General features: G+C 49.1%; 1 protein-coding gene across 2 annotated transcripts; it reads left to right on the forward strand.

Moving 5' to 3' along the window:
• Position 1: 1 nt before the first annotated feature.
• On the forward strand, positions 2-22,532 carry LOC146199014 (uncharacterized). Of its 2 annotated transcripts, none has more exons than XM_084594477.1 (9): positions 2-227; positions 1,324-1,418; positions 2,301-2,500; positions 6,824-7,111; positions 7,553-7,669; positions 8,295-9,236; positions 17,715-17,939; positions 18,612-18,783; positions 22,430-22,532. In XM_084594477.1, exons 1-9 carry the CDS (start codon positions 3-5, stop codon positions 22,530-22,532), a joined length of 2,367 nt encoding a protein of 788 aa, XP_084450603.1. In that variant the 5' UTR covers position 2. The 2 variants fall into 2 exon arrangements, with proteins under 2 accessions (XP_084450603.1, XP_084450604.1); XM_084594478.1 differs by having other exon boundaries at positions 3-227; positions 8,298-9,236.
• Positions 22,533-23,036: the final 504 nt, after the last annotated feature.

Genomic DNA, 23,036 nt, shown 5'->3' on the forward strand with positions numbered 1-23,036 from the left:
GCATGGCGGCGTGCAGACGGGCAGTGTTCTGCTGCCTGCTGCTGTCGCTGGCGATGGCGCTGGCCGCTCCCGGCCGTAGCCCGATGCCTGGCAGCGTGTTCATCGCCAACCCGACCAGCGGCACCCCACTGTCAACCAGTGCACCGGTTGCAGACTGCGCCGACCCGGCGCTGCCCCGTTGGAGGAACCTGCCCAAGACGCACCGGCTCGTCCTGTCGGCAGCCAACGTAGGTTGCAGCACACCCTTCGGACTTGCGTCCTGTGCAGGATGCCGCAATAATCACTCTCTAGTGACATACGGAGAGCATGCGCGGAGTAGCACTCGATAGGTGCAGAACGCATGGCCAAGCATACGTCTTAGGTGCTGCCAGCGGAATTGATACTACTGCATTCCTCCATTCTATTTTGTGTTCAAGAATGGCACACCCTATTCTGCCTGTATGTTGCTTGCGTGGAATCAACCTTTGGTTTCCAAAAACGACGATAAATGTAAAATAAGAGAGAGAGAGAGAGAGAGAAGAAATGAAGAAAGCGGAACAAAAAAGTATGGCGCTGCAGAGCCTTTGTATCGATCGAGGAGCATGCTTTCGTGCTTGTAATTTGCGTTTCTCTTGTTTTTCTTAATGTCAGTGTTCTTATATTCTTGCTCTGCCCATTTCAATCCTCTTCATACAAATCAGTAACACTCCTATCAGAGCGGTATATACTCTGTGTGTTCTCTTAATGACGCCTCTGCGCCCTCTGCGAGTACAAACTATGAATATGCTAGAGTGTCTGGCAGTATTTGAGCTACTCAGCAGTGAAAAACAACGTATACGGTGTCCTATGTAACGGCTGGAAAATTTTATAAAATGAAATATGAAAGAGCTTGAGAGTCCAGGATATGCAAGTCTCCGAGGCAGAAAGTGACGAAAAAGTTTGTCTGCTTACCTTCCAGTGTACTTAGGAAAGTCTGAGGTCCAATATGAACTGCCTTTTCTGTTTATTACCGATCAGTTATCCTCAGAACTATTGTTAGGGACCAGCTTTGAAATTGTATGTTTTTTGTGTTTTATATTGTAGCGGTACTGGAGAATGATGTGTTGTTAATATAACTGTCGTTCGCAGCACTTATTGCACACAAAGGGTGCCCATGTGGTGTCTTCAGACGCGACACTCTGTTTTACCCGACTAGAAAATAAGTTCAACTTCAAACTAAGGCACCATTTCTTTAAACCTGCACGATGATAAGGCTAGTTACATCTTTGTAAAGTATATACAAACAATGTAAAGAAAAACCTTACCGGTGTCATTTACTTTTCGCTCGACACATTGTCTCCGCAGGTGGCCTGTACTCCCGACTCTGAGGCCAACCGCACCCAGGAAGAGGTCCCTCGCACAACACTCTCGCTCAGCATACAGAGCATGGATGACATACAGTAAGTGCGCGCTTCCCTTAAAACCAAGCTTTTATGTGATCTCGTCGAAATAACATGGCTTATGCTGCACTTGCTCTTGTCTCAACTCGCGCTCTGCTAGCACATACTATCAGTGCATTGGCCGGCTAATGAGATTTCTCTAAGTCCTGTCAGTCAGAGTTTACCGACTTGGGCCAGAGCGGCAGCCCCTCCACATGCAGCTTCCGTTCAGCCACCCCACAGCAAGTTTACATGTTGGCTGTGTGTGGGATTGCAGGCTCTTTATTTAGGTGAAGTACTGATTCCACAAAGCACGCAATATAGCGGAGGTGAATGGTCACAAAAAGAGCGAGACATTATGGTGCAAATGAAGGGCTCGAAAGCGAGGAAGGTGATTCCATATGCGCCTGTGACCAGTCCTTTCGTCAATTTTAGGCGCTGCATTTGTTCCGTCGTCTCAGGAAAGTTTGCCTGCACGATTGGATTGGATTGGAAGCAGGCGGGCTGATGGAATTCTTTTCACGAAATATTACACACATGTGAACAATGAGTAAAGTACACATTATTATTGAACACTTGAAATATGCTAGCATGATAACACAAGATTAGTACTCTTTATGAACACGATTCTTTAAAATAACGGTGGGCAATTATCGGAACACAGTCGTTACGGTGTCCATATACATTGTCAATAAGCCAATCATAGGAGGTATAAATACATTCTATGAAAATACATTCTATTGAATCACGGTGCCCAATTGTCGGAAGGGTGGTCATACATAGGTCATACGTGTTCTAAAGACATTCTTTTGACGGTCTTTAGCTTTTATGATCATATTGTCTAAAGACATCGCATAAAGTGATCATAGACATTTTTGTAAGGGAAGAGAGCGTTGTGCGCAGGCTGAAGCTGTCCGAGGAGTCATTGCCAATCGGCAGCAATGCGACCGACCCCCGGCTGGCGCTGCAGTCCCTGCAGGGTGGGTACGGCCAGCAGCCGTGCCGCCGCGACGAAGCGCTGCTGCTCTGGGAGAAGCCCTACCATTCGCCGGGCCTCACCATCTCTCCCGAGATCCTCACGCCGGGAAGCCACGCGCTCAGCGGTACGTGCATACCGCCTATGTGCAGTATAGTGCCTCGCTAATATGAACATAATTGGTTCCGCAGCAAAACTGCCCATAAAGTGAGTCGTCACTGAAAGCAGCTGAATGCGGCTGTCTAGACCACAAGCTGCCACAAGTGCTAGATGTCTAGATCCAAGGAGCTCGGCCTAGGAGAGTGGGTAAAAAATATATTCCGCTCATGTCGTGAAGAGTATTTCTCGTTTATGCATTATCTGCGGCTGCACTCGCCGTGCGGAGTCAAATGTGAGACAACTCTTCCCCGATTAAATTCTTTCGTCCAGCATTCATTCACTCATGCGTAAACACGGGCAAGCTTTGAAATATGTCAGCCTTAATGTTCGAAGACAGCTGGCATCGCAAGCAATGTGGCAATACTTCGCTCACACATTTCGTTCCGATGTCGAAACCGAGAGGCGTCAAACGGAAGAACAGGCTGCGGGTGGTTGGCTAGCAAATTCCGGAGCCATCTAGGAAGGGAAAACAGAGGCTCTAATAAAAGAAGCACGATGACGCTCGTGTTCCATCTGTGGGTACAGCTGTCTACGTCAGCCGTTGTCTACAGATGGCGCAGCGCCCGGTGAATTAGTAATACGGTGCCGACGAGCGCTGGCTCTCGTGCTGATTGCATCGACCGAGTCTGAGGCATTCGCCGCATTATGCGCCGCTACAGCCATATCCCCATTTCCGCAAAGCGTACATTTCCGTTAACGCGTTAGCAGCTGTAAGCAAACACGCTACCAGGGCTTTCACAAGGTTATCGGTTAGAGGTGTGCCCTCTTGATGAGCGAACAGGGAGTGGTTTGACAAGCTGACAGCAAATGTGCACACGTCATCTTTCAAGCCCTCTGGGTTTGTTTCTAGGCGTCGGATGAAGCATAGTGTCGAAAGTGTTGGAGAAGCCTGGATGGAGGACAGATCGATGTTAAAGACTTAACCAGTCTAAGCACATTGTATATGTGCTTCATAAAATGAGATTTTCACCGAATCATTTCATCAACTGCGACCATAAAACGGTGTTTTCGGATCGGCATGAAGCATGACTAGCGAATGGACACACGCGTACGCTGGCGCAACTCCTCACTTGGCACCACCACCACTTATACAGGTGTAAAGAACTCGCGAGAACATAAACAAAACCAAACCTGAAACTTTGCATCCAAAAGTGTGAAAGTTTCCACGCCTAGTGCACACACTTCGCTGCACAGCACGTGGCTTTTTTCTTACAATAGGTCGCGCTGCAGAGGCCTATTTTCCCGAAGTTGCGTAAGGCTGCTGACGTAACAACGGATAAATTTCAGACATGCACAAACCTCACCAAAGCAGATGCGTCATGCTACTTTTCGCTCTAGAAGGGCATACACTGTTACGAAGGCTTCCATCGCTGCGGTATTCAGCGGAGTCGGCTGACAACCACACGAACACGGAGATTTCAGGAGCTTACGAGATCTGCGGCCGCGCCTGCTTCGATGCTGTGGCGCAATCATGAACGCTTAGATAACATCGTATCTTAGAGTCACCGCGGCGGTACAGGAAGAATAAGCGTTTCGTTTCAGCCTGCTGAAGTTTTTTTCGCCTGAAGAATCCAGATCTACGAATAGCCGTGCACATCTGGTCGGCATTAAAATGATGCACAAATGCGCTAGTCACATGGTATTATTTGTATTTCGCGGGCTTTCTTCTGAGCCCGGAAAAAAAGATACACGTGAGACTTTCTTTATCGCAATTAATGAAATGGGGGTTTCTGAAGGTACTCTACAACTTTCTAATTCACATTTTTGGTCTAAAGACGATATTTAATAAATTAGAGAAATTAATATAATTAGCTAATTACGTAATTGCAAAACAAAAAATAAAAAATTGCTTGTAGTGCGCTAACAGGCTGGCAGTTGTATGCAATTGGTTTCACAGACCTACCTAAAAGTTAAATTGGTTCACAGGAAAGGAAAGGCGCAGTAACTGTCACACTTGCGTGGACACCCGAACCGCGCCGTAAGGGAAGGGAGGAAGGTGGGAGTGAAAGTGGAAAAAGAGAAAGAAGAGCCGTAGTGGAGGGCTACGGAGTAATTTCGACCACCTGGGGATCTTTAACGTGCGCTGACATCGCACAGCACACGACGCCTCTTCGTTTCGCCTCCATCGAAACGCAGCCGCCGTGGTCGGGTTCGAACCCGGGAACTCCGGCACAGTAGTCGGGCGTCTTACCACTGCACCACCCCGGCGGGGCACAGACCTACCTCAAATATATTATTTTGTAACCCTTGGTTCAAGTTAGCTGGGACACCCGGTATATATATATATGTGTGTGTGTGTGTGTGTGTGTGTGTGTGTGTGTGTGTGTGTGTGTGTGTGTGTGTGTGTGTGTGTGTGTGTGTGTGTGTGTGTGTGTGTGTGTGTGTGTGTGTGTGTGTGTGTGTGTGTGTGTGTGTGTGTGTGTGTGTGCGTGCGTGCGTGCGTGCGTGCGTGCGTGTGTGTGTGTGTGTGTGTGTGTGTGTGTGTGTGTGTGTATGTGTGTGTGTGTGTGTGTGTGTGCGCGTGCGTGCGTGCGTGCGTGTGTGTGTGTGTGTGTGTGTGTGTGTGTGTGTGTGTGTGTGTGTGTGTGTGTGTGTGTGTGTGTGTGTGTGTGTGTGTGTGTGTGTGTGTGTGTGTGTGTGTGTGTGTGTGTGTGTGTGTGTGTGTGTGTGTGTGTGTGTGTGTGTGTGTGTGTGTGTGTGTGTGTGGATTTATGTATACTGCTGAATATATAGACGAACACTGTGCCGTCCTTTCAGTTTTTGTCAGTTTGTCAGTAACCTTAGCAATATATTTGCAGACTCATATGCAGGCTTCCTGCGAGAAAAAAAAATATATCTGCAGCTTTTCAGGTGTTTGAATTGAAGAACCGGCAGAATATAAGAACAGAAGAGCCACACGGAAAAATCTTCGCTTAACGTAATCACGGAGACATTGGAAGGAGCAGCTTTCAACACGAGCCTTGCAGTTTATGAAACCAGCAGCGGAGGCATACCTTGGGACGCTTCACAAACTCAAAAGCGGCTTTAAAAAGCCTCAACCTTTCATCTTTCTCAAAATTTACCCTTAAGAAGAGGGACACACACACTTCAGATACCCAGCCCATTGCACAACTCTGCTCTCAACTTATATCTTTGCACTAACGGCAAAAAATTAGAGGGTCTCTTAGATGTCTCTTAAGAGGAGAATGGCGAAAGCCTACCCTTCCTATCCTATAATCTGCCTCCCATCGTTAGCCTCTTGTCGACATTCGTTGCAGTGCTACATATAATTGTAATTGGTTTACAGTAAAGGAAAGGCGCAGTATCTGTCACTCTTTCTCCGACAAGTGTGCGTTTGGACGATACGCCATCGCTCCTGTCGCGTGGCGTTCCTTGGCGCGCATTCAAGTGTGGGATTGCAGATGGCAGGAACGCTAGACAAGATGAGACTGCTTTAATCGGCGTTCGTTGCAGTGCTACCTATAATTATAATTGTTTTACAGGAAAGGAAAGACGCAGTATACTATCACACTTTCTCCGGCAAGTGTGAGTTTGCACGGCACCCCATCGTTCCTGTCGCGTGGCGTTCCATGGCGCGCATTCAAGTGTGGCATTGCAGATGGCAGGGGGCTGAGACAGGCAGGTCACCGCCGCTTGCGGCGGGGTCTAGCCTACCACCAAATTTTTATCTGTTGTAGGCCGTCATTGCACCCGCCACCGCTTTGGTGGTGGACGACGGCTGTTGTTGCGGCGCGCGTCTTCCTCTCCTTCTTCCTTTTCGTTCTTCTCTATTTTCTATTCTGTCTGCACGAGGTACGAAGAGGCGTCCGTGGGCTGTGCGATGTCAGCGCACGTTAAAGATCCCCAGGTGGTCGAAATTACTCCGTACCCCTCCACTACGGCTCCTCTTTCTCCATTTACACCTTCACTCCCACCTTCCTCCCTTCCCTTACGGTGCGGTTGAGGTGTCCACAGAAAACAAGTGAGACAGTTACTGCGCCTTTCCTTTCCTATAAATCAATCAATTAGGTAGCGGAGGTGGCTCAGCTACAGAGCCAGTAGCAGGCCCGTGCATTTTATTTTCCTTCTTCCTACAGCCACAACAACAACTGACGAAAACAGGCTAGCTTGCTCTCAGCCGTGATACTACACTCCCTTGCAGCCAGCTGAGGTATAGCTTGTAAATGTCTCGTTTTAGAGTGTGGGCATTATAGAATCATCATGCAGCATGACTGCCTCCGCAGTGCGGCTAAATGCATTGAAGGCGTGCCCCCTGACAGCGTGCATGTGACATGACGGCCGCGACGCGCAGTACACCTGTGGGGCTCGGCATGGCTGCTGAACGTGACCGTAGCGGGACACGAATGCGCGCGTGCTGATGAGTCCGGAGGAACCGAGGCGCCCTGCTCATCGGGCGGCGGAGCCTGCGTCCTGGAGCCCGGCGCCACGTCGTACGCCTGCCGCTGCTGTCCCGGTCTGGCGGGCCGGTTCTGCGAGGAGCGCGACGGCTGCTTCCACAAGCCTTGCCTCAACCAGGGGTTCTGTGTCGACATTGCCGAGGGACTGGCCGGCTCCCTGTTCAAGTGCCTCTGCCCGCACGGTGCGCTGTCGGCATACACTGCCTGTTTCAGTTGTTTATTTGCGTATAGCGTGTACAACTACAGCCCTAGCAAACTTTATTCTTGTCAATCTCTGCTCGTCCAGCCCTTCCGAACAGAGATCTTCAGCTCGTGCCACCAGCAATGATATGAGTGTTTGAAATATGAAGCTTTGGACACTAAATGCCTAAAATACCTCTACATGTAGTGTACCAGAGACCGAACTCGAGATTATGTTCAGATGGAATGGCGGTAAAGGCCGGATTTCGAGAAACAATATGATAATGATGTGTGGGTACTGTAAGTGCTTTGAGCAAATGATCCTGTAATATATATGTATCCCGCTGTCCGACGAAAGTATACTGAGATTACGTATGTGATATGCGCTGCTGAATTGCTCCTTGAAGACAACACGCTTGCCTGCACGTGGTGTCTGCCTGCAGGCTTCCGTGGTCGACGCTGTGAGGAGCCGCTTGGAGCGTGCGAGTTGCACCCCTGTCCGCAGAGCAGCCGTTGTGTCCAGTCACCTGACGATGCCACCAATCGCAGTTGCGTAGCAGGTACGTGACACCTCGCTTGCGTGCCAAAAAGTTTGGTTTGGTTTATAGGGATTAACGTTTATAGAGGTTGTTAACAGTTAACGTTATAGGTAACGTTCTAGGGGTTTCGCGCGGACTTTTTTTGGAGCTGAAAAAAAAAGGTACAAGTGAAGCTTTCCTTATCTAAAATAATGAAATAAAGGTTTCTCTGCAAATCATATTTATGGTATTAAGTCGATATTTGTAATTTGGTCAAATTACCTTTTCAACTAATTATCAGCAAACCGAAAATTGCCCGCGGTGCGCCATAGCTCAAATTAGCTGTCACACACCGGTATATTATATTCTAAAGTAGCTTAGAACTACAAAATTTTGTAACCACGAATGAAATTATTACACTTGCGAGTTGGTGGTGCAGCGAAATCATTAATTTAGCTATCTCAGGAGTGCAAACTGACGTGTCCCTCCTGCGCATATTTACGAACCGTTGATAAAATGGAGGGTAGCTGTGAAAGAGACAATAGACCTTTCCATCGTATGTTAAGAACCGCAGTTCATAGCCCGACAGGCGAGACGGTGGTACCCTGTTGTCCCGCCACACATGCTTCTTACTTCCGCCTCAAGTATGATTTTGGTATCTTTTTAGAAGGACCGTCCACTGTTCCCCCTACCGGGCAGCAACAACAACCAGAGCTGAAGGACAAGCAGAAACAGGAAAACAAAGAAGCGAAACCGGAAACAACGCAGCAGCCTGAACAGTTGGAACAGCAAGAGACAGTGCAGATGAAGCAGCAACCCGAGCAGGCGCAGCTTCAGCCACAAGAGCAAGAGACGCAGACACAGCCGCAGCAACGACCCGAGCAAAAGCAGCTCAGTCAGGGAGAACCGACTCAAACAGAGCAGCCACAAAGGAAGGAGTCGTCTGAGCAGGCGCCTAAACCGCAGCAACTTCAAATTGTTGAGGCGTCCAATCAGCAACAAGAACACCAGAATGAGCAGCCATCAGATCAAGTGAACAAGCAGCCACAGCCGCCACTGGTCGATCAAAAGAAGACTGAGCCACACACCGAGACACAGTCAATGCAGCAACGGAACGAGCAACAAACCGAGACAAGCCAGCTTGTACAGGGCCAGAAGCCAGAGGAAGAGCAACGACCGGAGCAAACCGAGCGTCAGAGCGCGACCTACAACACGACGACGACGACGACCGCCAGCAGCGGTGACCCTCCGGCGCCCACAACGGAGTCCTCGAGGAACAACAGCGGCGGCAGCGCGTGCGGCGCGCGTCCGTGCGTGCACGGCAAGTGCGAAGACCTGCCGGCCGGGAGCGGAGGCTTCCGGTGCTACTGCCTTCCGGGCTACGGGGGAGACCTGTGCGAGTTCGAGTACGACGAGTGCGACTCCGGGCCTTGCGCCCACGGTGCCCAGTGCGAAGACCTGGTGGCCGGCTTCCGGTGCCATTGCGGCCCCGGGTACGCGGGCCGCCGGTGCGAGATCAAGGTGGACCTGTGCCGGCCCAACCCGTGTCCGCCGCCGGCCCAGTGCCTCGACCGGGGTAACAACTACTCCTGCCTCTGCAGACACGACGGTAAGGCTCATTACACACCCGCTCGGAGACCCGAGATGGCGCCACTTTGTGGACGTGTGCTGTGATGTTAGCCGCCATAAAGAGGCTGAACGCCAGCCTGACCTATATGCGGGCGTATGGTATAGCGCAGCGGTCGCCATAATCGAGCACTGCTCAACTGCAGTGGTCAGCGCACAAAAGAGCATGACGCGAGCCCGCACGTTATTATTAGAAAACAGAGTAATATATATGCGCCTGCCAAGTCTAGCATTCTTGTGCAGAAATGGATACGTGCGGCATTCGTAAGGATGGCTTCATCAGAAATGAGGATATCTGGTCGAGCTCACTTTGCAGACGACGTTCGTTGTACTTCGCAGCTCTTAGTTCTAAAAAATATCTTACCATGTGATTTCAGTTTTCATTATGCAGTGGTATGCAGTAGTTTTGCTGTGGTAAGTGTTACTTAAGCGCAAAATCTTTGTCATGAGTCGGAATATGAACGCCGCACCGCGATATATGATCAAGACCTCGGGAGCACTGTGACGGAGGACGATGCAAAACTCGACGAAAAACTTCGCTACATCAGCCGCTGTTGCAGAAGGCAAATATCGCTATTCGGCATACTGCGTGAGGTAATCCGTGGCAACAGCAATCCAGCGATGTCCCGAGTTGGACGTAGGAAAAGGTCCAAGCAGGTCCATGCCTATACTTGCTGGAACGGAGTCATATTCATGCGGCGGGATGGGGTGATGTCCTGCAAGTTGTACGGGCGGAGTTTCACGTCTTTGACATTCACGGCAGGTCTTGGTATAGTGATGAACACGCTGCCATATAGACCATGATCAGTGCTCCTAAAAAGGCGTCTTCATGCTGGTTGTCTTAATTTGAACATGTTGATTCTATAGGGGCTCTTGAAAGGCAATCGGCACATGAGTGCTGCGAAAGGACTTATAAACTATCGTAGCGTCGGATTCTTGCAACCGAAGAGTCCACCGTGCAAGTCGCCCTGAAGGGTCTGTCAGAGCGCTGAGCCAACATAGAGGATGGTGGTAGGTAACCAACTTAAATGGGCGTCCGTACAAGCATATCCTGAACTTAGTAATCGCACAAACAGCGAGGATTCTTTTTCAGTGGTCGAGTAGTTAGTCTCTACGTTCGATAATGTCCGACTTGCGTAAGCCATTATACGCTCGGTGCCGTTCTGTTTCTGAATGAGCAAGCACGGCTCCAAGGCCCTTGATTCTAGCGCCTGTGTGAACTTCAGTCTCGGCGTCCTGGTCAAAGTGCCCGATTATAGGGGAGGTCTGTAAGCTCTGTTTAGGGCGATCGAATGCACGCGCTGCTGCTCATCCGGCCACTGGAAGGCGACGTCCTCCTTCGTGAGGTAAGTGGCGCAGCGACATGAGAAAAATGTGGAACAAAGCGCCTGTAGTAATCAAAAAGCCCCAAGGACCTCCGCATGGCGTTCTTGTCCGACCGCGTGGGGAAGGAGGCGAAGGCGGCTGTTTTATCGGGATCTGGACGGACACCTACGCTACTGACGACGGAGCCAGGAACTTTGAGTTAATCGTAAGCAAACTGGTACTTTGTTGGCTCCAGGGTGGGGCCTGCGCTTCTTATAGCTTGTAGCACTGCTTTCAGACGGAGAATGTTGGGAAACGCGCTAGAGAAAATCACATCGTCAAGGTAAACCAAGCATGTTTGCCACTTGAGCCCGGCCAAGACGGCGTCCGTAACTCGCTGTAAGGTTGCTGGGGTGGTACAGAGGCTGAAGGGCATCACTTTAAAGTCATAGGGGTCATGCGGGGTGACAAAGGCCGTCTTCTCTCGATCTCGCTCATCGACCTCGATTTACCAGTAATCACTTTTCAGATCGATGGATGAAAAGTAACGAGCATGTCGTAGATGACCAAGTGCGTCATCGATGCGCGGAAAGGGACAAACATCCTTATTGGTGACATTGTTGAGGCGGCTATAGTCAACACAGAACAGAATAGTGCCGTTCTTTTCCTTGACTAGTACCACTAGAGCTACCCATGGCCTGTGCTAGTGTTGAATTATATCGTTGGCCAGCATTTCGTGCACTTGATTCTGAATGAGTTCGCGTTTCTTGAAAGAAACCCGGCGACTGACAGAGTGAGCAATGTCATCGGTAATGATTCTGTGTTTAGCAATGGTCGTCTGGCGAACTTCGGACGACTTGGAGAAGCCGTCTTCGAATTCTACAAACAGCGCTATCACTTTGGCTCTCTCGCTAGCAGATAGATTTGACGCAATGCCTACACCCAAAGGCGCACCCTTCTTCTGCGAAAGTGGACGGAGAGGAAGCACCTTCGGATAGGGTCACAAAGTGAACAGGGGCGGTAATGCGCTCGATGCTACCAAGAGCCGTGCCTTTAATAAGGTGATGCGGAGCGCTGCGAAAGTTGATGACGAGGACGTGTGCCCGCCAATATCTTGTGGGCGTAAGTTGTGGGAGCGGATTTATGACAATTGCCTCCATTGCCTCTGGAGATATCACCTTCCTGCGCGGGCAGTGCTCATCCTATCTTTACCTCACTTTTTCACCTCCTGGAGTTCTTGTATCATAGTGGACGACCATAGATAGCGGAACCAACTGTGATCATCCTCTTGTAATCTATGATATACTCCTTTAAAAAAATGACCATGGGCTGGCCGAAGGCGTTGTAAATTATATCCGTTACTAATCCGTCCCTCTGAATTCCCTCTCGTTTTGACTCCTTCTGACGCTCAGCCACGTTCGGCGTCTTTGGTGCCGTGTTTCGCGATGCCATTCAGCCTGCTGAATTTGCTATATTACCCCCTGTCGTCCTCCGTGAAACTCCTCATGTTGGAATCCTGAGTGTTCTCGTGCTTATCGGTGCAAAAGAGCTGCATGGAAGAGTTTGCGTCATAATCAGTCCCCCCTCCCCCCCCCTCCCTTTCTTTCCGCTGCTTTCTTAAAAGCGCTTTGACATCAGCCAAGCTAAAGCTGCTTACACCTTTTTTGGCGGATACTAAGCTCTTTTTCTTTTCCTGCTCCGTGCTAAAGAAAGCGCTGTGACATCAACAAAGCTAAAGCATAAAGATGACTAATCCTTTTTATGACATAACTAAGAACCCTGCTTGCACTTTTCTGTTTTCTGCACCATGCTAAATCTGCACAGCAGGCAGTGTGGTCGTCATCTTTGGTACCGTGCCCTACCGAGGCGGCTGATTTATTGGATACGCCTGGTTGCGGTCTAGCGGCTCGCTTTTCGTCTTCAGACCCTAATCCTCTCGAATTGCCCGTCGGAGTGACATATTTTTCTGAGGTGGTGTCTATGCCAGAGCTGGCAACTGTAATCTCAAAAACCAGCCCTTCGACCCTATAGGCCCTGATTGATTACATCTGACACGTTGAAAATCTTCAAAATTATTTTTAAAGAACCAAAGCCTTGGCTATGTAATTGGCAATATCAGGCCGATCTATCTACCTTCTACCCTGATCTAAACAACAGAGCGCATAATTTATGCGTGCTGGGCACAGTTCATTTCGCATAACAAAATTCTTTCTCCCAGACATATTGGCTTGCGTCCAGAGTGCTCTATGGTTTGTGTTCGTCGATCAGGAGAGCAGATTTCGTTTGTCTAGGCAGTCAGGTAAAAGTTCCGTCCTATATTTACTCTAAACATAAAAAAAAAAAGGTTTATGGCAGTGTTGATCGCCGACGTCTGATCTCCCGGTTGCTAATTTGGCAAATTCCAAACCACGTCGTTTTTTGGATACAGGAATTTCTTTCTTGGAAGATCGTTCTATTGTTATCGGAACGGTCTTTCATCTCGCAGGACTACCCAATTTAAATGCAATCCTCAAGGTTCGGTCCTACCCATCTATTATTTAATATTTTCCTTACTTCGTTACCTCGGCGAGACGATGTTCGGCTTTACGTCAACGCATACGTTATTGCTTTCTTCTCCTTGGCCACAGATATCCATTCTTTATTTCTTATACGCTGCAGACGTACTAACTGAACTTGTAGGCTGGCTAGATTCACTTTTCTTCTCCCATAAATATCAATAAATGTTTTATTCTATAGTGTTTCCGGTCAATCTGTGTTCATTTCTCTCTCATACCACCAGTAGTCTTTAGTTCAGGTGTCTGCTCTTCATTATTTGGGCATTTTATATGATTCTGCTATCAGTTGGCGACCTCATATCGAGCATATCAAGAGTGCGCGCCTTGGGCCTGCTGAGTCATATGAATCCCACAAGGCACGGGACGCGAAGATCTGAGCTTTCTTTATGTTCGACCTATTCTTGAGTTCGGTTGTGCCCTCTTATTAGCAGTGCTACCTGCAAGCTTCGGACTATTCTCCTGGTCGAATGACAAGCCCTGCAGCTTTGCCTTAGCCGGTATATACCTAGTTTTGTGAGTACAAACGTGCTTTACGCTGAGGTTCGTGCACTTACTTTGGATTTGCAATTCAGGCAGCTTACGTGCAGTGCAGATCATTTTAAAACTATGATTCATTGCTGTCGTGTTCTCAAACGGTTTTCATTATACTTCATCTAATTTATTTTTCCGTATTTATTGGTCTCGCTACCAAATCCTGCGGGTCGTATGTATTCAGTCGCTTTTATCTCCGTTGATCGTGGATGTATATATGCCGTCTTTATCAACCCAATCCTTGCGTATGTCAGTTTAATTTGAGACGACGACATTTATTTCAACCATGCCAATTATTTACGGGTGTCTGGCGTGGTTTTCATCTTTTATGATCACTTGGAGCATTTTCTGTCACATACTGTAATTGCTACTGATGCTGCACAGCATGAGGGAAAGGGGGGGGGGGGTGACATTTTCTCTATTTAAATTAATGGCTTTCTCAGTCCGCCTCCCTGATAACACCGCCATTTTTATTGTGGAACTTTCGGCAATTTTATTAGCCGTCCCGAGGGTTCGTTCACAACACTGCAAAGTCATTGCGGTGATGGACACTCTTTCGGCGGTGTTCTGCATCGACATCTTCTACTGGATCTATTTTGCGTCGACAGTTCTGAGATTTCACACCGTCTCATATGCGTGAAATTAGGGTTGGGTTGTTCCTGGTTGCTGAGATTTCAATGGATCAGTTTGCGAACTTTTTTGCGTCGCCTCCCTTGCGCGGACCTATCCTTGCATTGCTCCCCTATTTTCCTTTATGGGTGGGTGCACGATTCAAACAAAACCAGGACAGTGCCTTTCACATCAGTGCAAGGAACACAAATTACCTTAACTTTTATTGCCATATTTGGGATTGTCTCGGATTCATTCTGTAATTAGCCCGAGTAGTTGGATCATTATTTTCTGTCCTGTCGGACGCAGTTAAATTTCGCCTCCCTTCCTAAATTATCCCTTAAAATTCCTTGTAGCGTGCGCGTGCGCACGCGTGTGTGTGTGTGTGTGTGTGTGTGTGTGTGTGTGTGTGTGTGTGTGTGTGTGTGTGTGTGTGTGTGTGTGTGTGTGTGTGTGTGTGTGTGTGTGTGTGTGTGTGTGTGTGTGTGTGTGTGTGTGTGTGTGTGTGTGTGTGTGTGTGTGTGTGTGTGTGTGTGTGTGTGTGTGTGTGTGTGTGTGTGTGTGTGTGTGTGTGTGTGTGTGTGTGTGTGTGCGCGTGCGCGCGCGCGTGAATCTCTTTCTCGCAATAGTTTGTGAAAATTCCCTTATACACGCCACCACACAACGGTTAGCACCCCTGTGGGTACGCCACCACGTTTCAAGAGGAGAACAAGACTGCACGGGAAGAAATTTCCAGCTACCGAGGTAGTGCACTGATCTAACGCAGTGCCCAACGAAGAAAATTTCTTAGCCCCGGTCTTAATGCGAGATCCACTGGTGGTGATTGTAGAAATTTTTATTAATATAGGCGAGTTTTATTCGAGCGGTTACTCGAAGGAGGCTTCACAGCCACCTCGAGTGAAATCCAAGAATGCGGGCACTAATGCCTCTGGATTAAAAACCCGCGACTTTCTGAGATCACGTGGCATGACATAGCGCTGACTTATCGAGGGGCTGTGTGGCATCGTGCGGCCAAGTGGCATGACCGAGCTGATAGGACACGTGACATGCACGAGCGCAGCAGTGTGCTCGGCGGCTGTGCTTGGTTGTGTGCAGACATTCCTGTCTACCGTAGCGGGAAATCCCCGCAATCTGAGAGAGATGGCTGCCACGGGTAGCATGTCACTGAAGATGGAGCATCGGAGGCTGAACAGGCTTAGCATACGTAGAGAGCAGCGATTACAGAGGACACGCAGGATGAACGCGCTTCAGACTTTAATGCCGCCGTATTCTCAACACATAACATAATCAAGTGTCCCCTGAATTTTCTTTCACGCAGTCACTGAAATTCCATAAAATGACCCAAGAGTTGAGAGGAGCGCTTTCAGGCAATATCGGCTCCACATTGAGCAACCACCGACGTGCTTCCGCTATTTTTGTCTTTTCAGACCTTGCATGAGGTATGCGTTGTCGCTCGTTAAAGAACGCTCAAGGCACAGCCGCGTCAACGCTTCGACTGCAGGGGCGGAGTGTGACCGCTGTCGTCGTCATGCACGGTCGGACGCCTCGCGGCGCCGAGCCACGCTGTTCTTGACCCAGCTGCGGCTGAAAGGAGGTCGAAGCGCGGCGCGATTCTTTTCCAAGGGCGACCGCACATCGCGCTTGCGACAACCGATACAGGCGCGGCGGTGATAAAAGATCCCCGGCGGTCGTCTTGAACGCCGTCGTCGCTTGACTCAGTTTCGTGACGTCGGCACAGCTTTGCCTATCCTAGAAGCGATCTAAATAAACGCCATAACTTTTATGGTTTAGAGTTTTATAAGGCTTCACAGCACAAAGCTGCTTCGGCTATGAAGGAAGCAGCAGCAGAGGGCTCTGGAAATTCCGAGCACCTGGGGTTCCAACAATAGCGTGCATTGACATCGCACAGTACACGAGGAAGTCTTGTTGCGCCTAGATCGAAACGGGACCGCCGCGGCCAGGATCGAAGCCGCCTCCCTGAGATCACTAGTCGAGCCTCCTACTGAGCCAACGCGCAATAAGGCTTCACGTGCACTTTTTACGGTTACGAAAGAATTAGGTCTTCTAAACGAGCCCCCCCCCCCCCCCCCCCCTCCCTACCCCTTATGACGACGCTTAAGGTCGAATGTTCAAGTCAACGAATAGCCTGTACCCACAGTAAGCACATGACAGTGCCCAACTCCCTGACCCCCAGGGATCTTTGGAAGAGGTCAGTACAAATATCTAACACTGATTTATGGCTCGATTGAAGCGGCTCCGAAATGCTAAGCGGTAATATTATATAATATAAGAAATCCATAGAGGTGGTCTTTCAGTATTCGAGTGAGATATAAAAGCTCGGCGCGCAGGCAATAATTCACAAATAAGTTTTATAAAGTTCTCCAGGCAGCCGGCGCTCGCAACCGATTAGGGTGACCCCTCCTCGCGCGCTCCCACCCCGATGACGTTGATGGGGCTTTCTGGGTGCGCCCACTCATTGGACTCTTCCAAGTGACGAGGGCGGGACGAGGCGCGGTAAGGCGCCTCCGCGTCTTGTTTCCCTTGTTTTTTTTTTTTTTTTCTTGCTCGCCGGAGTGCACTGTGTTTGAGGGGAAGAGGTGGAGTGCCATTTTCAATCGCCAATACCTTCGCTGTTACGAAAGCTAGCTCAGAAATTCTTGCGTTGTGGAAAGAACTAACGGAATACCTATTGCTCGTGCGCATTTTCTAGTTCTAGTAGATAGCTTTTCATGAGCAGTTAAGGTTTATGACGAGCACGCACGTTAGATGCTGTATTAACGCGATAGTGTTGAAGGTTCCGTGCTGCGGGAAATCCGGCGTCGAGGTTGAAGGAAAAAAAAAAGACATTATTCTGGTTGATGGCTGGCATGGCCGGGAACTGGCGAGTGTTGTCTGACGCCATGCGACCACCTGACCACGTGGTCGTACATGGACAACAGAGTGCATGTAAGCGAAATGGATGCGCAACGGGAGACGACAAACGGAAGCCGCGTCATGCCCGTAAATATGCCCCCCCCCCCCCCCCCCCAGAGGATTTTTTAACAGCACTATATACACGCGCGTCGTGCAAAACTAGGCGAGTAATATATTTAACCCCAGTGTGGCAGAGACCTTTTGTTCTTGTTCGTTTTACAATGATAGCTGCATATGGCATGCACGTTTAGCAAAATCATGTCTTCGCCCAAACCAACTCACAGTCACAGACGACTGCAATTACAGGACCATATATCGGTGACATAGTGCCATGGTGGCGAGAATGGCACGTGCAATTTTGCTTCCCTATTTCGGAAATAGGTGGCGTGATATGGCCCATAGGATCACGAAGAGTCGGACACGCCTTAACTACTGAACTGAACTGAACTGAACTGATTTCGAAAATATATCCGTGACCATCTGTCGTATATAGGTTTCCGTATACTGTTGAGCGGTGTTCAAACCAGTGTCAACCACATATGTCGCAGGTCCCGGCTGCACGCAGCGTTACGACCCGTGCTTCCCGAACCCGTGCCAGAACGGCGGCTCGTGCTGGCCCAGCTTGGACTCCTTCTACTGTTCCTGCGCCCGCGGATTCACTGGGGACACGTGCGAAGCCAGCACGGCCTCCTCCTCCTCTTCCTCCTCCTCGGCCAACGGCGGAGGGCCGCAGCTGTCCTCAGCGCCCGCCGACGCCATGGCCAGGACGCAAGGTCAGTCTGTGCATGGCACGAGAGGGCTTGGTCATGTAGCATAGATGAATTGCGTGCATAACACGCGCTGTTTCCACGGTGTTCGGGTGGCAGATCATAAACGACGCGTACATTTGCGCCGCGTGCTTACGGTCCTGCAATTGGCAGCCGTGGAGAACAGTGACGTGCAGTGGATAGTGAGCCGATCATTTTACTTTGTTAATCATGCGAAAGCCTTACTTGCCTCATGAGTGGTGTGAGTAAAAAGTGTTACCAAAAGCATAACGTAATTTGTTATCAAAACTGCGACGCGACCGTTCTTTGTGCGTCGATCAAGGCGGTGTCATAACATTTCGTTTCCCTTATTATCGATCTGCTAGTCAAGTTGGAGATGGGGATTCGAACTGACGACATATGTGCCTCCAGTTGTATGCCATTAAATATAAGTGTTAAAAACGTTTAGCGCATTTCCAAACTCTGTGACAGTCTTTCATTGATAAACCGCCAAGCGTAGCCATGCCGAAATGTACTTTCGTGCCTCTTAATCGGTTCAAGTTTAGTTAAATACAGACCAATTGTTTGTTTGCTATTGAGGGATGGTCGTAACTTGCAAGCGATTTTGGAATCACGCGCTCTGAAATGGTTTGGCTGCGCTATATGCGCTGCAATTCCTTTCGCTCTGTACTGCTGCAGGGCGTCCGGCGGACCAGCTGCACAACATCTACATCGCGGCGGCCACGCTGGCGGGCGCCTGCCTCATCGTGCTGGCGGTGGTGAGCGTGTGTCACTGCCGCGTGCACCAGAGCTACCGGGGCTGCGTGCGCCGGCTCGGACGCTCCTGCGCCCAGCTCAAGCAACGCACGCTGTACGGACACCCTGTCTCATACCTCTTTCACCCCTTTAACCCTCAACGCGGTGAAGTTGTGTACAGGTTCTGCTTCCGTATTCCGAGTCTGCGTCGTTAACGAAAGTGTCGCTATCTCCCCGACCTGCGGTAGCCACTGCCGGTTCCGACGTTTCCGCTAGTCAGATGACTTGAGGTCATGGAGATGACACTTCTGAAAGCGACGCTAACCCTGAATACAGACCCTGCTGTGAAAAACCGAACAAAGTATCGACTAGAAGCGGATTTGTGACCAGTATATTGCACCTGACGCTGTGGCTCAGTGGTTAAGACGATGGGCTACTGATCCGGATTACCCGGGTTCAAACCCGACTGTGGCGGCCGCGTTTCGGTGGAGGCGAAACGCCAAGGCGACCGTGTGCTATGCGATGTCAGTGCACGTTAGAGATCCCTAGGTGGACTGACAGGAGCTCTCCACTGCGTCACCTTTTGCTCTCTTCTTTCAATCGTACCTTCTTCCCTTTCTCTAAATAGCGGTTTAGGTGTCCACCGAGAAATGTAACAGATACTGCTTTTTTCCTTTCCTAGAAAGCAATTTATACAGTGCACCATTACTACATTTTTCATCGATAAAAGAAAAGTGGGGGGAAATTATTAATTGTCCCTTTATTTTATTTATATATTTATTTATTTATTTTGCTGAGCCTATCTCCACCATTACATCCGTCTATGGTCTTGACAGCTGCTAGGTTAATTTTTATCACGGCCTCACACTCGAAGTTGCTTCGCTTCGGTCTCAATGCAGGAGTTTTCTTTAACAACGTATTTATTGCCTCGGGGCTTAAAAATATTTGTAATTTAAAAAGGGGTGTTAAATTAACGAAAAATGGTTCGTAGGTCTAATGAAATGAACGAGTGAGAAATGATATGGTCTCTGCGTTCAAGCAGTATATGAGGATAGGTTGTTCGACGGGCTGCTGCGAGGTGCCTAATTCTCGTTGGCTTCAGCGCCGGGCACAAAGGTAGTGGATACCTGCCCCCGTATTTTTGGAGTCATATACAGAACACCTTAGGAAAAGGACATAAATGTCGAAATGGAAGCCACATCCGAGTGACGGCAGGACTCTTTGAAACTTAGCCTCCTGTGCAAGTGTCCAATGTTATTCCTTCCTTGTGAGATCGATGAAGGGTCAATGTTATTCCTTCCTTGTGAGATCGGTGAAAGGTAGCATCACTCATGCTGAGTAGCCGAGTAATTGGTGACAGTAGGGTTGCCAAGCGGGCTGCACAATCTGCACAGTTTTGTGAACTGAGGAGGTCGTGTGGGACCCACTCAACTTCGAATTGGTTGCAGGACGTTCTAGCAGATTTCCGGGCTGCGACTGTCGTGTCGGAGTAGCCGTGTTGCCTGAAGGGCGTCTGTGCGGATAACAATGTGGGCTGTGTGAAGGGTGGCAATGGCGGCCACAGAGCAAAGCATCTATGGGGCAGCAATCAACTTAGCACAGGAGATCGTTGAATTGACAGTGGACGTCTTTTAAGCCCAGACTTGCAGGGCCAGTAAACTGCAGTTGTTTCGCAGTCCTGGGTCCTTGCAGTTGTCTCTGTATATATAATGATGGAGCCATGGGACAGGTGGGTGTCTTGTTCCTTAATTCGCTCGCGAAGGGACGATGCCGCATGAGATGTTGGTCGACAAATGTCAATGCGTTTTTGTCGCTAAGCTGGACAAAATTCCGGGAAGAACTGGGGGTGATTGCGATAGTATGTTGTGCGATGAGGGTTCAGCCCAAAGTGCTCGGAGTGGAAAATGCTCTTCTTATGGCTACGACCATCACGCCGCTGCGGCGCAAGCTCATCCAGGGTGTTGATGTGAGCATCCTCTTGAACTGCCGCGATAGGAGGGATTCGGGGAAAGCAATTGATGGCCCTCATAGCTTCTCTACTGATGGCTTTGAGTAGTAGTAGTAGTAGCAATCGTAGTATGTGGTTATTTTATTATATCCAAATGGAAGGAAAAGATGTTTGCTAGCCCCGGTATCTGTTAGCAGATATATGAAGCACCTGAACTGGGGTGGTGGAAATAAAGGGATAGTGATGAAAGAGGTAGAAGAAATCGACTGAGAAAGAATTTCAGTAGCTCTCTAAAAGGGAATCACTGGTTGGTTGGAATTAAAACTCGTAGTCTGAGAGTTTAACAGCATGTAATTACAAAGTGCACGCTTAGTTAGAGCAAACAGCAAGTCACTCTGCTAGATTGTGCCAAGCGTTTATGCTTTCTCTCTCTGGCACTCCAAATATGAGGGGTGCCACCTCACATCGGCTGACTTTACCGAGAGATTGCCAATTTTGGTGGGTGGAAGGGAAAACACTTTATTGCCCTGTGCATAAAATGGCACAAATTCGCTGTTCCTTTTTTTTTTTTTTTTCAGAATGACTTAGTACGAGTGTTAATTATAGGTTTCATTTATGTAATGTTAAGGGCGACAGCAGAGTCGATTTACTACGATCCGCCTACTACATGTGACTAACCATGCCTGTATTTAATACGTCCAGATTTTAGCGTATAACAAAGCATTTACACTGCTCTCTCACTTAAAACCCGCAGACCCAGCATTGGGCTCTAAAATGAAATGGATACGTGAGGACATGGGTCGCTTTGTGGCCTTGTATCGCCGTAGTGAGAGAGGCGACTAGCTATTCCACTTGCCTGCGCATTCTACGTAAAACGACGTGACTTATTTACAAACTCAAAGTGCTTTTGCAAATAGCTATTTTTTTTTTCTTTAAGCATGGTATGCCACTCTTTAGAATGTAGTTTTCCTCTAAATGATAAAATTACTCTTCTTGGGGTCACCCGTTGCAGTCATTTGCCTAACATATGATCATGACGTCAAAGTCCTGATTTAAGTTGACATCCTCGTCGCCTAAATATGTTGTATCGTGAAGGAGACAGTACGCAGCAATCGACTGCTCTACAGCCGTTCTGTATTATTTTTCTTCCTCGCTCGCTCTGCGCGCGCGCGTGCAATAGCAAACACTTCGTCGTTATCACAGATAGCATGCCCAATCGGGTGCCGACGTTGGGTGCTGGTCCAAGATTTAAAAAAAACAACGACGATCGTCCCTTTCAGTCTGCCTCATAGGCAGAGGCTTGCCCGATCTTCAGAAACAACATTGGCCTTACATGGGCTATAATAGGACACAAATTAAAAAATTAAGTGGCAGCTGATAACTATGCGTCATGGTACATGGCGTGTTTTACTCCACTGAACTGTACACTATAGTTCACTATAGTAAAGTATAGATCAGTTTTTGATACCAGACTAGCCGAGCAAACTGGAGGCATCGAAATCCTTCATCTTGGTCTGATAGTTAGCTTTTTAGGAAAAAAGAAACAGCGAGATACTTTATGTCACGGAGAAATTGTGTATGGCATTTACTGCAGACTTGAGTTCATCGGACAGACAACGGTCCACATAGTTCAGTGTTTATACTTTTTTTTTACATGGGAAGCTGACGGAAGTACGGTGGCTGCTATTGGGACAAGGTTAAATGGGCATCATTGGGAGAGGTCCTGCAGAGAACGATGTTGGGTCGGTGATGATGCACGCACGAGACACAGGGTTGTGGTGCCTGTCCTGAGTGCATCTTGGCTTCTTCCCAGCGAAGACCCAGACAAATCCTGGCTGAACCCGGATGGCAGCGTTTCTGAGGGGAATCCGGAGTGGCTGGCCGCCGCCGGTCTTCACGCTCCGCTCATCCGCTGAGCCTCAGACCGGCACCGGGCGCCCCGACGGCCCAGCAGGAAGCTCGGCCGTCGACACGCCCACGCTGTTCGTGACGTGCTCTGCAGTGCTCTGCGGGAGACCACGGCACTGCACGCGGTGGTCTTCACTCGAGCACTCGTCCGGGCCGCCACCGCCGAAGGGAACGACTAGAAGATAACGCCGACCACGTTCTGTCACGCCGCCGTCAGCGATATGCATCGATATAATTGGCATTTCACGGGTACATCTCATGAGGCTACGTTGTGTGCAAGAAGATACCGCGATAGACGGCACACGCAGAGAGGCACAGGACAAAAACAGCAGTCTAGCTCTATTCGCAAAGCGATCTGCGTCTCTATTAGAAAACATCAGCGTAGTGGGCAATACACATGCAAATATGCGGTAGGCCCTCAGCCAATTAGGAGAGAAGTGTAGGTCTGCGTGGCGCATGGATCCGCGCAAATATAAAATGCTTTTCGGCCTTACATCAGACCACACTGTGAA

This window comes from Amblyomma maculatum, chromosome 2 (genome assembly GCF_055883805.1).
Source record: "Amblyomma maculatum isolate TAMU_Amacu chromosome 2, ASM5588380v1, whole genome shotgun sequence".
Lineage (NCBI taxonomy): Eukaryota > Metazoa > Arthropoda > Arachnida > Ixodida > Ixodidae > Amblyomma > Amblyomma maculatum.